Raw genomic sequence first — 16,385 nt, 5'->3', positions numbered from 1 at the left:
TTGAAAGCTACCTAGAATTAAGTATGTAGTTATGAATTTATCTCTTAGCTATCTTTTATTTGCTGTGAAGAACTAACTACCACAGAGAAACTTTGTCTTGAAAAAAAAAAAACCAAAAAAATAAAAAAGAAGGGGAAGGAGGAGGAAGAAGGAAAAAGATCTCTAGCAGCTTTCACTGAATAACTTTAGTTCTTCACAGCAAATAAACAGGATCAATCTGTTTAAGAAAGAAGTCATCTAATATTAGATATAGAAGTAACCATATTGGTTAAATTCCATTTGTCCCCCTTTCCAGAAGGCTGAGTAGGGAACTCAACAACTGGGTATATGAGCTCAAGAAGTTTAAGTAAAGAAGTCTCAGTTATGGTTGAAGAGTTCTAAATTAGCTAGCTCACCTTTCCAAACCATAAACAAATTGTTAAATAAAATGTGATAAAACCTATAATTTTAGGTTTTATATTAAAATCTAAAATCAAATAAAGTATTTAATAAATATTAAATAAACATTTAGTATTTACATTAAATCCTTATTTTTGTCTGGAGGTTCTAGCAGGGAAGTACAACCACGGCACATCCTCAACCAAAAAACCCAGTCCTCTTCTATTTGGATGGTCATTCTATTAGATCATTTTGTGCAGCTTTAGGAAGAACATACTTGGCATGCTGAGGGAGAAATAGAGAACAGGCACAAGCCTGTTCAGCAAGATCAGCCAAACCAACCCTGGTGATGAACGGGACAACAGATCTCAGCAATACTGCCTCACTATACAACTCTGGCCAGTCTAGAACTCAATATGTAGATCAGGCTGGCCTTGATCTCAAAGATCTGACTGCCTCTACCTCTCAAGTGTTGATATTAAAACATGCACCACCATCAAGACCAACTTCTAAATTATTATTTTTGAAAAAAACTTTTCTTGTATGATGGCAAATGCCCAGCTCTTAGGAAGTTGAGGCAAGAATATCAGAAGATCCGAAGTCCAAGGTCAACCTTAGCCACAGTGTTACTTTAAAATCCATCTAAGCTACATGAAGTCCTGACTCAAAAATATTCTCAGATTAGTTTTGGAAGGGCAGAAGAGTAATGTATAACATGAATATAAACAGCTCAAAACTACATAAATAACGACAACAGACCTGTAAGGGCAAAATATTTTGTCTGTGCAGTCATGCCTTCAAGTAAAAACTGAATGTTATTTTAGGCAAAGTAACAATATATACTGAAGTCAAATTAAGAATATAATTTATAATGTCTTTTCTGGGTAAAATATAATCTACTTTACCAGTCTTCCATATATTCCTGGGATCCTGCCAGATTTTTTTTCTTGAATTATCGCGTCAAGTACTTTCCCTCGACTTCGATTCATTGCTAAGGAACTCTTTGCTTCTTCAACTTTTTGGAAAAGATCATGAACCAAACTTTTCAAGTTTATTTCTTCTTGTGTTAGCTTCTGAAGTTCTTTTTCTTTCTAAAAGTGAGAACAAAATAAAACCTATAAGCATTCAATCTTAGATATACCCAATAACAGCAGAAAACTATTTATAATGCTTCAACAATAAGAGAGGCCCAAAAATTGCGTAAGAACTGGCACTCAGCTTTCATGTTGCTATTTTGGCCTGGCTTTGAAAATACAGATGAACCTTTCCTATTTTAAAAGAAATGAAAATTATTTGGGTCAGCAAGAGGGAATCCAGCTTCTCTTAAAGTAGCTACAGGTATAAAAACCCCAGTCTGGCACCCCACAGGTGGAAGTTTCTACCAGTTCTCAAGTTCTGCCCTAAACAAAACCAGATCCAGGTATGTGTAGCTGGGCAGTACCATTGTTATGTTACGGATGTTTGGCTAAGAAACAACAAAACAAAAAGGCACAGTTCCTAAACAGAGGTGGGAAAGATGATTGGGATAGCTACTAACAGAGGAGCCACACATTCAGATACTTTAGTATCTCAATTTCCAATTTAGAAACCATCTTATCTATTTTCCCCATTCCTTATTAGATAGGCATAAAGTAAAAGCTCAAATTTTAGATAAAACAATCCAAAAAATACTCACTAGATATAATTTAAATCACACTTAAAATTTACACATCAGGAAACTTTTGATTTTTTGATGTGCAGATGTACATGCACATGAAATACTCATATACATAAAATGGATAAATCTTAAAACAAACAAGCCCAACTTGTTTTTAATTATGTATACCTGTGTGTGCGTGTGTGTGTGTACGTGCCCCTGGAGTCCAGAAAAGTACTGGAACCCCTAAACCTAGAGTCACAGGCAGTCATGTACCACCCTATGTGAGTGATGGGGACTAGTCTTTTTTTAAGAGCATCAAATCTGGTATCCATTAAGCCATTTATCCAGTTCCTCAAATAATCATCTTGGCAGTATGAGGATAAACTTTGTTAAGAAACTTTAAGGTTACAGGTGTAGTGACATTTCTAGTTTTAAGTGGTGCTGGTGGTCATAACCAGGGTTTCATGCTCCCAAGGCAAGTACTCTACCAACTAAACTACATACCCAGTCTGAGAAATCTGTTTAAATTTTTCCCATGGGATTGTGACAGCTGTTATTTATTGCTTGCTTTTGGAGACAGTATAGTTTGTCTCCCTGCATTCCTTTTTTGGGGGGTGTATTAGGGATGGAATCTGGGGTCATATGCATGCTCCAGAAGCTCTCTACCAGAGTTAATTATCAGTCCATTCAAACACTGAAATACTTTCTCATGGGAGATTATGTTGAAAAAAATTTCTATATGCCAATCACTTTAAACCCCAATATTACAAACAAACGAAAACAAAAATTACACATATAACTGGGTTGAAAATGTTTAGATGAAATATAGAAGCAAAAATTTACCTCCTTTAATTCTTGCTGAGTCTGAGGGAGTTTTGTGTTTATTTCTCCAATGGCAGCTTTCCTTTCTTTGAGAGTCTCAGAAGCTGTAATTAAAGTTTCCTTTGCTTTACTTAGTTGAGACACTGCTGTATTATGTCGACTGAGATAGATATCAAGTTCTGACTGAGCGACTTCCATCTTTGAACGTGCTTCATTTACTGATTTGTTAAAACCCATAAGTTCCTTTTCTCGATCCTATAAAAATGAGTTCATTAAATACAAAAATTTTTATTTTCAAGCTTAGACCAAAATGAAAATTATACTTCTTGAGATCAATTTATGAAAGTAAAGTCCATAAATATAGTAGGCATCAATAATTCTTGTAGGCGGAATAGATTAACACAGTCCATGTCTAGTTGTCATTGTACACTATTCAATTCTTTCCTAATTGATGTCATATGAGCTTTGTGAAGTGGGTATTAGCATGCTAATTTCAGAAATTAAAAGGTAGTAACTAAGGAAAGCCTTGAACTTAGGAAATTTATGTAGAAAATATGAAGTAAAAGATACACAGAAAAAAAACTCAAAATAAATTAAATAAGAAAATATGGCTGCACAGAATGGCTATAAGTCAAAGTATTGGCTTCATATTTTCTATCATAAATTCTTCATTTAACATTTATCTTTCAAAAAGAGAAAACAGAAAAGGCAAAACAGTGTAGACTGAAATTTAAAATGTTAACCTAAAAGGTTCAACAGTTTGAGATACAGTCTTGTTACCTAACATAACTTTGCCTCTAACTCCCCTCCAGATAGCTGACATTATAATATAGGCAAGGACCACTGCACTAGGCCTAAACTTATTTCCAGAAGCTCACCTTTGGATGTTATTGCAAAAACACCAAAACCATCACTGACAAAGACTTACTTCCTTTTCTTTCTGAAGCCCTTGTGTCTCCTGTTTGAGGCTATCCATAACCTCTTTTAATTTCTTCTCTTCTTTCTCTTTCTCCTTCTCAAGAGAACTACTTTTAGTTGTTGTTTCATTTATGATAGTCTTACTCTTGGCAGGTATACTTTTCAGCTCTTCAACCTGGGATTATAAAACAAATTAAGGTTATGGAAATATATTCCTGAGGGTACCTGAAGAAAATTTACCTGAAGAAGTATTTCTTAGGATCTCTATTATAGTTATCTGAAGACAACACAACAAATTATCTGTTTGCTCCCTTAACCCAATAGTAAGACATTTTTACGAACTTTAACTTTCCAGAGGTACTATGTAGAGTTACTATTTTATCTAAAACACCTTCAGGTAGTGATCATACATCGACATTTTACTCCTAAAAGCTAATGCCTCAGGGCTGGAGAGCTGGCTTGGCAGTTAAGAAAGAGTACTTTCTTCTTTTCTGGATCTAAGTCCAGCTGCCTTACCCAGCTGCTCACAACTGCCTGTTAACTCCAGCTCTAGGGGCTTCAATATCCTTTTCTGGCACTGTCACACTCACACAAAATTAAAAAAAAAAAAATCTTAAAAAAATAAAAAGCTAACGTCTTTATAGAATTTGAGCATTACTCCACATTATTTTTTTTTCACTATTACATAAAAACCTTTGTTAAGCTATAGTCAATACAAATGTATTTGGAAAATCCTTAAGGGTCAAGTAGAAACTGAGTCTTGGGTGTTGTCTATTAATCTCTGATAAAGCAATGACTAGAGCTTGAGAGACACTAGATTAGCCCAAATAGGCACTTCTACATTCTGGTCTAAACATTTTTTTTTTTTGGTGGGGGGTTGAGATTTTCTTTTAATTTTAGATGTAAGAGTATTTATTGAATAGCTGTCTATCCAGCACATGTGTGCAATGCCTGCAGATGTCAAAACAGGCATCTGGGAGCAGAGTAATAGACAGCTTGCGATGACATGAGGATGTGGGAATTGAACCCAGGTCATCTGTAAGAGTAGTCAGTGCTCACTAAGCCATTTGTTCAGGCCACAAAATTCACTTTTAAAACTTTAACTCCAGAATAGATAGTCTGTCACTTGTAAGCCTTTTCTCTTTGCTGACTCCACTGGAAGTTTCTATGACACTAAAACTGTTCTACGAGTAAAGGCATTTACCACCAAACCTGATGACCTGAGTTTGTTTCTTGAGACCCACAAGGTTAAATGAATGAACCAACTCCCTTAAGTTGTCCTCTGACCTCAGATATATGCAATAGCACACTTGTGCAGACACAGAAGAAAAATGATTGTTTGGGGGGGGGCAGGTGTTTTTAAAAACTCTAATATCTAAATAAAAGTATCTTCTTTAACCATCTAGTACTAAGTAGGCAGAGAGGCAGGAGAATCCAAGTTAGATTGAGGTCAGCCTGGTCCATACAGTGAGTTCCAGGCCAACTAGTGTCAAATAACAAGAACTTATCTCCAAAAAAAGAAAAACAAAAAAGATAAAACACCTAAAAACTCCTTTAAACTACTATTTAAGGGAAACGAAAATTATTACCACCATCAAAACAGAACTGTTGATTATGTAGATGACTATTATTAATGTAAGCTCTAAAACTTGTAATGTATAACATAACCCTTGGGACAAAATTGTGTTCAGACAAAATATAAACATCCCAATTTATTTTCTTAGGGAACCAAAGTCAAGTGAACTTGGGGAAAAAAATTAAATCTGGTATTTAGACTTGAATAATTGATTTCTTCCAATACCTACCTTTTCTTTATCTTTTTGAAGTTGTTTCTCCAGCTTTTTGGCTTTACTTGTAGCATGTTTTAATTTTTCCCTAACTTGAACATCTTCTAAATCTAGCTGTGTAAATTTTTCTTTATTCTCTTCAATAAATTTTGTAGCTTTATGAAGTTTCCTATCAAAGAAAGTAAATTATTAGTCATAGATATAAGTCTTTCTAGTATATTTCATCTATAGACATGTCAAGACTCTTATTAAAATCTTAAAACTTCCAAGCTGATTTTCCCTGATAGCTGAAGACATTACATTTTTTTTTTAAGACCAGGAGAGCCATCTTGTGTTCCTTATGTCCAGCTATATAAGAATTTGCTCATAAAAATTCAGAAATGAGTGCCTGGTGGTGATGGTGCATACCTTTAATCCCAGCACTTGGGAGGCAGAGGCCTCCTGTGAGTTTGAGGCCAGCCTGGTCTACAGGAGTTAGTTCCATGACAGGCTCCAAAGCTACAGAAAAACCTTATCTTGAGAGCAAAAAATAAATGAAAATAAATAAATAAAAAATAAATAAATGAAACTTACTTAAGGATACTATTGTCATTTGAAAGCTGGCACAAAATAGAGCCATGATAATTTTTAAAGTCTACCTAAACAAACCAAAATTCTATTTCAAAATCAAATTTGCAAACTATTAGGGCTAATGGGTCAGGTAAAATGCGCATGTCTTAGTTTTTTAAGGGGAAAGGCATTTCTTATTGTATGACTGTTGGGCACTCTGTAACATTAAGTTAGGTACAGGGGGTGGTGGTGCCTAAAAGAGCTATTTACTGAGAAATGAATTACATTCAGACACAAGTGAAAAAAATGAATTTAAATACTTTTGGTATTTTCCCAAAGATTATTACTTTTCTATATCCTTTACAGCTGAATTCTTAGCTTTCATTTCATTTGAAAGCATATTGCTCTTCTCAGTGATTTCTTTAGTATCTTCATAAATTTTTTCCTTTTGGGTTTTCATTTCAGCAATTCTTTTTTGCAGATCATAACTAAAGGGGAAAATTAGAGAATGTAAAGTAACATTAGTAAAATCAGCTGCTTCTAAAATATTCATCAATTTATAGCAAGCTAGGGCTATGGAAATGGGTTAAGGCTAGAGAGAATTTAGGAACAAAATTGGTTCAGTCAATAAATTAGATCTATCATTCAACAGTGTATAGTAGTATTTTATGTTTTTGCTTTTCAAAGCTTCAGTTACTTGTGGTAGACTATCATTTGAATATATTAAATGATAAATTACGGAAATAAACAATATTAAATTGCACAGTGCCTATCATTATTAATCTTTGTTTTATTCAGCATACCAACAGGTGCATATCAACCTTATAGTTACTTAGTAGCCATAATGGTTATCAACTGTAAGGTATCATTATGCTTATGTTCACTAACTCTCCTTATACTTCTTAATAATGCAAAGAGCATAAAACATGAAAGGAGGGGCTGAGGAGATGGTTCAATTAAGTGAGAACATTTGATTTTTAAGAATGAAGACCTGAGTATGAACTTCCTGCACCCAAGTAAACTGTACAGCACCATGACTAAGTGGGCTGTTTAACATGACCATTGTGGGAGGGGTGGAGAGCATGGTAGCTAGCCTGCCTAGCTGGAACAGTGAGTTTCTGCTTTAGGGAAAAAGCCTGCAAGGGAATGAAGTGGAGAGAGATATAGGAAGACACTCCATATTTTGCTATGGTTTCTATATGTGCACACTTGTGCGTGTATGCACTCCTCCCCCACCAAACTGTAAAAAAAAAAAACCCCACAATTGATTGGGGAGATGGCTCAGAAGGTAAAGATGCTTGCAGGACATAACTGCTACCTGAATTCGACCTCTGGAGCCACCTAGTAGAAGGAGAAAATGATCCCTAAAGTAGTCTTCCTACCTGGGGAGTTGGTGCTCACCTACCCTTGCATAGTAATAGTAGTAATTAAAACAGCAGCACCACATCCCAGATTACTCTGATGTTGTTGCACTGCTGAAGGACACCAATAGTATATATAAGGGTTTAGTACTACCTGTGGTTTCTGTTAGGTTCTGAATACTATCCTTGAATGACAGGGCTACTGTATGCAATGCACATGTGCACACACAAACACACAATCACTATTCAGAACTGGCACAACTAAAAGATGACATTAAAAAGTTAGTACTTAGTGACTTTCAGAAAAATTTACATCGTCACAGTATTATAGAAAAGAAGGCTTTGATGCTTAGAAATTTATACAAAGTTGACCAGAATACTTACATGTAATATTGACAGACATGATTCTTTTTTATAAACATTTCATTTTCTAGGGTAAGGAACTCAATGGCTATGTTTTTCTCTCCTTCTAGGGCATCCTTTTCCTTTTCCACCATTTTAACTCTGTTTAACTACAAAATTTGAAGAGTCAAAACATATTTCATATATAAAATCAGTTTGGAACATAAACACCAAGTAAAATATTTCACCCAAAGGCTAGTATAAAAATAGAGGGTTCAGTAAAACAAACAAACAAAAAAACCCCAAACATTTCTTCATGAATTATAAAAAGTATGTATTCAATTCAATAAATACAGTTGATCCATAAACAAGACATTCTCATTGGCAATAAATGTCTACTGGAAATTCATTTACCTTTTCTCCTCTGTTTTCATTTAATATTTCAACTCTCCGACATAAGACTTTAATAGGTTCATTTAGCCGTCCACAGCCAATTATATCTTCCAAATACTCAAGCATCCCCTCATCATGTTCAGTCTGGCCTTTTGGTTTCATCATAGCAATCTGTTCAACTTCACCCTTTAAGAGAGTCACATTCACACTCATTGTATACAACAGCTAAATTTCTCCTGAAAGAGGGTAATCTCAACTAAAATGATATTCTTCAGGCAGGTTAAGGATGTTTTATGCAAGGGTCTAAAACCCCTTTCATATATAAGCTTATAAAATGACTGACAGCACAAACCAACACAAAGGCACCCTGTGCTGGAGTTTTAAGTAAACAAATTTTTCTGTTAAGCAAAATTTGAAAAGGTACCAATTATCAGTATTGCTCATTGAAAAATAATTTTCAAAAGTTCCCTTCATAGTTATACTATATAAGGAAACCTGCCAGAGAGCTTATAGTTTCACTATCTAACTTCTCTATAACCCTAGTAGTAAGTCTAACAAGTGACCCACTCCATAAAAGATGACTAAAACTTAATGTTCTGGTTTTTCTGAACTGAGAGTCTTAACTGGAAAAGGAAATTATCTTTTCCTCTAAGCACCCTTACTACAGAGAGCAAACAGGACTATTATAGGCTACAGAGGAAAACTGTTTGTAATCAATATATGAACCTTGAACTATAATTAAAATCTCTGACTACCTAAAAAGAAGAATCTATAATCAACACCTAAGGTTGGTTCCCAGGTAACCAATTAATCTGAAAGTGAAGAAAATTCTGTAGAAAATTCTATTTGTTCTTTAAACATCTCAATAGCAAATAAACAGGCAAGTGGGGGAAAAAATCCTATTTTTAGCTAAATGGTCAAGAAAAGAATTACATGTTGAGATATTTTAGTAATTCCCATTTTTATAATCGTATGACTAAACCTTAAGAAATAGACTAAAATGTATTGAAGGAAAATAATGTACTTTAACATTTTACGATCTAGTCACTACTGCAGTTTGCTGATTTTTAAGACAGGGTTTTAATAGGTAGTGCAGGCTGGCCTTGAACTTGAAGAGCTCCACCTGTCACTGCCTCCCAAGAGCTATGGGATTAAAGGCTAACAGTTTTATATACATAGTTTTTTATACATCACCACAATGTTAGAACTTTGGTGATCCAGCACCACATGATCACCAAGTAGAGAGTGAAACTGTAAACCAAAATGCCTGTATTTATACTACTATTATATTACGTAGATACTTATGCAGAGTACTTTCCCATCTAACCCTAATCAATAATTATATAGTGGTATATTACTTGTTTTAATAGAGGTTCAGTGCAAAGAAGTCACACTAGTCAGCCATACAGGCCAGGCAGTGGTTTGCACATACCATTAATCCCAGCAGCTATACTAGTTAGCTGTACAGGCTGCGCAGTGGTGGTACACGTCTTTAATTCCAGCACTAGAAAAGAATATAAGATGGGAGGAGACAGGTCTCACTTCCAGTCTCAATCTGAGAATTGAAAATAGACAATATTGCCCAGTTTTTGGTCTGAGCTGAGGTAGAGGTAAGAGCCAGTGGTTGGCTGCTTTGCTTTTCTGGTCTTCGGTGTTGAACCCCAATATCTGTCTCTAGATTTTTATTATTCGTGTTACAAAATTATAAGTTTAGACAGGACCCATACTGAAGTATGCCCAAAGCTTTGGATTATAGTACAAATTTCAGTCTTACTCAGAGTTATTTAGGCAAAGTTTATCAACAGTTGCACTGCTGGTATCTGGGCACAATGATTTTGCTGTGGTTATAGTGCTGCGCATTATAAAATGCTCAGTAGTACCCATGACTTACAAAATATAGTACCTGACTCAAGTTGAATTATCTAAATGTCTATTTAAAAATGAAGAAAAATAAGAAAAAAAATGCCAAAAGAACCCACATTTCAGTCAAATGACAAGATATTAAGTCTGTATTTTTCAAAAATTCAAAACATGGGGTCCAGTGAAACCTGAGATTGGTTCCCAGCATCCCACATTTAAGTAGTATCATGTTTCCTGACCAAACTACTTTTAGAAGGTGTCTATAGTTATCAGGAAGTAACCTAGCTTCAGAGAAAGCATGGTAGTCATTTTTATTATTGTTCCTTCTGAAATAAAAAGGATGTGGAGCTGATTTCTTCTCATGCTAATAAAGTTAAAGACAAGTTCATTTATGAATCCAAACAGTTCCAAGTCAAGTCTCAGCAACAGTATGCTTTAGATTGTATTATATTGTATTACTGCTTTTGTTTTTCTTTGAGAAAGAGCCTCTCCTCTCTATGCAGCACTGGCTAGCCTTGAATTTACAGGAATTTGCTTGCCTCTGCCTCCTGAGTTTTAGGATTTAAGGAGAGCATGACCACACCCTACTACTGCATTCAGCCTAAAGACCAGTTATTGAGTGAATAAAGGACAACCAGTAAGCTTTTACTCATCTCTTTTAGGACTGTTGTGGCTTAAAATATCATTTTATTATTTTATGTGTAGGTTGTAGTGCTGGCATATATGTCTATGTACCACATATAGGTAGTACCCCCCTCTGTCTTGACTGTTAAGCCATCTCTCCAGTGCCTCTTTTCTTTCTCTCTTGTTTTTTGATTTTCAAGACAGGTTTTCAGTATGTAACAGTCCTGGCTGTGCTGAAATACGCTCTGTAGACCAGGCTGAACTTGAACTCACAGAGATCCACCTGCCTCTTCCTCCCTAGTATTGGGATTACAGGCATGTGCCACCACAGCCCCACTCTGAAATAGTTTTTTTAAAAAAGGTTTTAAGTTGGGCATGTATGCCTATGTGCCCACATTAGTGCAGGTGTCTGTCTACACAGTTCAGAAGAGGATGCTGAATCCCCTGGAGCCAGTAACAGGCAGTTGTAAACTGGATGCTGGGCATCAATCTCAGGTTCTCTGCAACAAGAATAACCACCTAAGATCTTTCTTCCCATTATCCAGAAAAAGTTTATAGCACTTGAACTTAAAAGGGCCACTCTTTCAAACCAAGGTTACAAATCTCATAATAGTGCAATAGTGATATCTAAAAGACATTTCAAATTGTTATAACTGAAGTTGTTAAAATTTCACACACCCTTAGTCATTGCTACTTTCTATAGCTTAAAAGCATACTGGACAGTTTGGTTTTGTTGTTGTTGTTTTTGGAGACAGGGTTACTCTCTATAGGTCAAGAACTCAGAGATCAGTCTCTGCCTCTGACTTCTGAGAATAAACCCATGTGCCTGAACAAAGTTTTCTTTTTTGAGACAGGGTTTTTCTGTGTAGACAAGGCTGGTCTTGAACTCAGGGATCTGTCTGCCTCTGCCCGTCTGCATTCTGGAATTAAAGGCACGTGCCACAGCCACTAGCATCCCCTGAACAAAATTTTACCCCCCCCCCCACTGTTGTATGAGAGTAGTGAGAATGGGATACAGCTTAGTGGTAGAGTGCTTGCAGAAGGCCTTGCATTTGATCCCCAGCAACAGAAGGGGGAAAAATAAATTAGAAAGGTGCTTAAGCCCTAACTTAATGAAGGCTTTGCTGGGTATCAAAGATCTTGTGATTCAGTTAAACCATTCTTTGAAAATCTTACTTACAGGCACTTAGAACTTAAGAATCTAAGAGAAAGTCGGCTATGGCAGCACACACCTGAAATGCCAGGACTTGGAAGTGAAATTAGTTCTTTTACTTTCATTACAATGGGGAGGGGGCTGGAGAGATGGCTTAGCATTTAAGTACTGACTGCTCTTCTAAAAGGACCCCGGCTCAATCCCCAGCCCTGACACTGTGGCTCACAACCATCCATAACTATAGTTCTAGGGATTCTGATGGCCTCTCCTGAGCATCTTGGCCCCAACTATATATACAGTACACATGCATACACATAGGCAAAACATTCATACACATTAGATATCAAGCCAGAGCCTCATGTGTGCTAGACAATGACTATCACCAAAGAATATTCTAATCCCTTGGGCTCTTTAAATTTTTTTTTCCCCTAAATCATTTTAATTTTCCCTGTTATTTGCTACACTATAAGTTAACTTCTATCTTCCTCAAGTAGTTTATCCTAATTTATTTTTACAAGAGGACAAGTAACCAAATCCCCAAGGTTAATATCTGTCCAAAGTACAGAAGTAAAAAAAAGAATGCTTTGTGGTTAGTTTTCTTATCTATTCTGGGTGCTTAGTGGCAGCTTCCTAGCTTGTTTTCCATAGTTGAGACACTGGGCCAGGCACCTTTGGAAAACTGAAGTTATTACTAGTTAGTAAAAATATTTTTGGAACTTAAGTCATAGATTTGCCATTTTAGATTTCTTATTTCTACAGATTAAGAGATCACAACAAATAGTTTATATGCCATGCCAACTGTAAAAGTATATTAAAAAACATGAGTAATAACTTAGATCTAGGTTAATCAATTCTCCAGAGTAGAAAACATTAACAAAAATGCTTTATTTTGTAATATGAAGATAAAACACAGAAATTTTTGACAAACTCCAATTTCTGCTTTTTAAGGAATTTACAAAACTACTCCCAACACACCCATTTATTAATATAACCTTGAAAGGTAACGAGTCTAGGATTACCATTTCTCTAACAGGAATGGAGCAAAAGCATTAACTAATGGAGCAAACCAATCAAATCTAATTAAGTAATAGTCACCTATGAAATAATACAGACTAATAAAACCTTTCCTGTTTGGACTAATAGTCTTAAAATGTCACAAACTTTTCCAGTAAGATATAAAACTAAGCAAACCAATGGCCAGGCGACTGTAATCGACTACTTCTGCAGTGGACACGCCCAGCAGTCTGCCAGTATCCAGGGAAAAGAAAGGGCTTTAACCACCTTCACATTAACCTTCACACACTCCTTAGAAACACATCAGAACGGTTACTGAAAATTTAAATGGATTTTTATACTAGAAATGCTTACTTAAAAAAACAAATCCATAACACCAGAAAAGCTTTTAAAAACAATTTCTAAAATTTAGTGCATTTTAATATTAAAAATTTTGCTTTATCTAAATTTATATTACAAGTGATGCAATCATCATTACTGTCCAGTCTGTATACTTATGTCTTGGATGCTGATCTTATGATACTGTGTCAGTTTTCTCCCCATCCTAACCAGGGGTAATTTTTAAGATAAATGTTAGTGATTGGAAGAATGAAATAGAAGCTATAATCTTATCTTCACAAGCTTTAAGTCTATTATTAGTCTAAGAGTCAAATATTTTGGTAAAAAGCTAAGAAAAACTCACAAACACTACTTCCACTTTTCCTCAAATTTAAGTTCAATGTCCAGTTTTTTCTTCCTAAAAGGTAACTTGCTAAAGTTCTTTTCTAAATCCAACCAAATCAAACTGAATCTGTTAGTATTGTCTGGTAAATATAAAAATGTAAGGGTACATAAAAGGGTTCAGATAATGACAAATAATCATCTTAAGGACTTCAGAAGCATATTTTTAAATATAAACTCAACACTTTGTAATTTATGTCTTTGGGAAGTTGCTTTATCACTTTTTTCATTATCAAATTGTATAAATAAGCTGCATAAAAACTTTACCTAAAATAGTTTATTTTGCACTGGCACAAAACTGATTATTTCAGGATAAAGTTAAGCAAATAGCAAAGAATAAACAAATGGTAAGTATAATTCTTTACAAAAATGTTACCATCATTAAATTTAGTATTATAAAGCAATACAACTTGTTATTCATAGTTATCAAGCTAAATTCCCAGATATGAAAATCCACAAAACAGAACAATTCATTTAAAAAAGAAAGCAAAAACACCCATGGCTTAAGACACATCTATATAAATTCAAATTTTATTTACATGCACGTGATTATTTTCAATATTTATTTTTAAGTGGTTCATTTAAGTATTGTAAATGCACTATTCTGATAGTTAAGGGTAGTAAGAGTTATTCCAGAAAATTATTATTTGCCTTCTATACAATGTATGTTTACAATAAAAAAAATCCTTAGGAATATAGTTTAAAATGTGTGAAAAATTATTATTAATGGGAACACTTAGTCCTCACAACAAAACATTTTGTATCAAATCAAAACTCCTAACTTATTTTAAAATCAGTAGCATATGATAGAACATAGCAGTAGCTACCTCTACATAAGCAACATCTCTCTAAATTTTATATGCTCTTAGTAGCTAGGGGGGAGGACAAAAGAATAAGATATCTTTAAATCAAAACAGGAATTTCATAATACCTAACAAAGGCAGAGCTTCACCAAAACAAACAAACCAACTAACCAAAACCCTACCACCACGAAAAAACAAAAACCTAATCAACCAACAGCTCCTTTCCCCAGTGACAATATTTTCCTTGCAACAAGTTATACTAGCAGGACATACTTTTACTTACACACACTCCCAAAGAAAGGGGGGGGAGGGGGGTAAAGAAACAAACAACAAAATACAGGGTTTAATAAAATTATCTTTAAATCAAAACAGGAATTTCAAATTAAAAATCAAATTAATACCAGACACTTAATTTTTATACTTTCTTTTAAAAAAGACTTCTCTAAGAGATGATACTAACATTACTGGTTTAAGAATCAGGCCACTGTAAACAAAAGAAGACCCATTTTAAGTAAACCTTTATTAACACTATAGATGTTAAAAATACTATATTAGGAGTTCAGGGAAACTTGTTAAATATAAAGTATATAGCTTTTAGGTTAGAGAAAAACGAGAATAAACAAAAAGGGCAGACTATTAAAAGATCTCATTTAAAATGTTATTTTAAAGGGAAATACAAACAGAAGTGATAGTTGCTGTATGCCTGTCACACTAAAGCAGCACAATAATATTGGTGTTTAATATTTATTTCACTACGCCAATATTTACGTGCTGCTAGAGCGGAACAAGTATGTCCAATATCAAAACATAAAATGAACATACAACGATAACCATAAAATTCTGAATGAATTTCCTTAAATTTCTAGAGCAGCAAATAATGATTCGCATCTTGACTACAGCATGTAAACCATGATGTGCTGCTACAGTACTTTAAGGCTCCAAACACAGGACTCAGTAAAGAGAACATGCTTTCAAGCTTGATCACAAAACAAAAATTTAAAACCAAGAACCTTAGAAGTGTTTATAAACTTACCTGCAAGATTAAAAATCGATTATGGTCCAAGTCAATTCCATGGCTTCTCAAAAGATTCCCAACATCCTTAAATGTCCTCTTCTTCCCACTGATATGATAGACAGAAGTGTTATCTTTGTAGGCTGTTCTAGATACACAGAAGTTACTGTTAGGGATGACTTCATAATCATCCCCTTCCTGTTTTTAGGAAAAACAAAACCAGAAAACGGTTGGTATTAAAGTGACAGGTCTGATCTAAATTTCATTTACTTTATACTGAAACTAATCCAATGGACTAAATATTTCTTAAATTAACAAATTCAGTCATACATGTATATAAAGAATTTAGTCCTTATTTCTCTGAATTAAGTATGTACACAAACTGACAATTGCTCTAAAATTAAAAAAATAAAAACAAAAACATTGCTTTAGCGAGGACTAGATACTTCTCCAAGTCGTTCGGTTTCTTTCTCAAAGATCTCTAAACCAAAAAGCCAAAATCCAGCAAATAAAACTTTAGCTCCAAACAAGCCAAAAAAATATATTTGAATAAGAACCAAGGACGGTGGACAAAAGTCCGGATATATCTAAAACAACCTGACCTCACTCAAACTAGTAACTATGCTGACTGGTTAAAAAGTTATACAAAAAGAGATGACTTAAGGAACATATTAAGGGAAAATACATTTTTGGTGGTGGTCTTGTCAGGGAGTACAGGCTGTTAGTCGGGTTTAGTAGGGGTAGGGTGGTACAACACAAGATACCCCTTTGCACCTTCCTGAACAGCATCCCCTATCATCAACTGAAAGCAAAACAAACCGTAAAAAAAACTTCACAATTATATACCCAATAAAAGAAAGCAATTAATCTATTTTAGCATAAGTTCTCTATTCTCTAACTCAGGTGCTCAACAGAATGAATTAAGAAGCAAAATTAAGATAAATGCTTCTGTGTAATTTCTTTATGTTAAAAAAAACCCCACCACCTAAATTAATCACTTCATCATGTGC

The 16,385-nt window shown here is 34.7% G+C and overlaps 1 protein-coding gene across 1 annotated transcript in view; it reads right to left on the bottom strand.

The window, feature by feature from the left end:
- Nucleotides 1–16,385, bottom strand: part of Smc4 (structural maintenance of chromosomes 4) — a 33,238-nt gene that overhangs the window by 13,281 nt on the left and 3,572 nt on the right. Inside the window, exons 5-12 of the mRNA XM_075950831.1 lie at nt 15,397–15,573; nt 8,211–8,375; nt 7,839–7,966; nt 6,441–6,581; nt 5,563–5,713; nt 3,768–3,932; nt 2,861–3,094; nt 1,284–1,469 (exon numbers count right to left, since the gene is read on the bottom strand). Coding sequence (XP_075806946.1) covers nt 1,284–1,469; nt 2,861–3,094; nt 3,768–3,932; nt 5,563–5,713; nt 6,441–6,581; nt 7,839–7,966; nt 8,211–8,375; nt 15,397–15,573 — 1,347 coding nt within the window. The remainder of the gene's footprint in view (nt 1–1,283; nt 1,470–2,860; nt 3,095–3,767; nt 3,933–5,562; nt 5,714–6,440; nt 6,582–7,838; nt 7,967–8,210; nt 8,376–15,396; nt 15,574–16,385) is intronic.

This window comes from Microtus pennsylvanicus, chromosome 16 (genome assembly GCF_037038515.1).
Source record: "Microtus pennsylvanicus isolate mMicPen1 chromosome 16, mMicPen1.hap1, whole genome shotgun sequence".
NCBI lineage: Eukaryota > Metazoa > Chordata > Mammalia > Rodentia > Cricetidae > Microtus > Microtus pennsylvanicus.
Note: the sequence above shows the minus strand (reverse complement) of the source record. Positions and strands in the feature narration are given on the sequence as shown.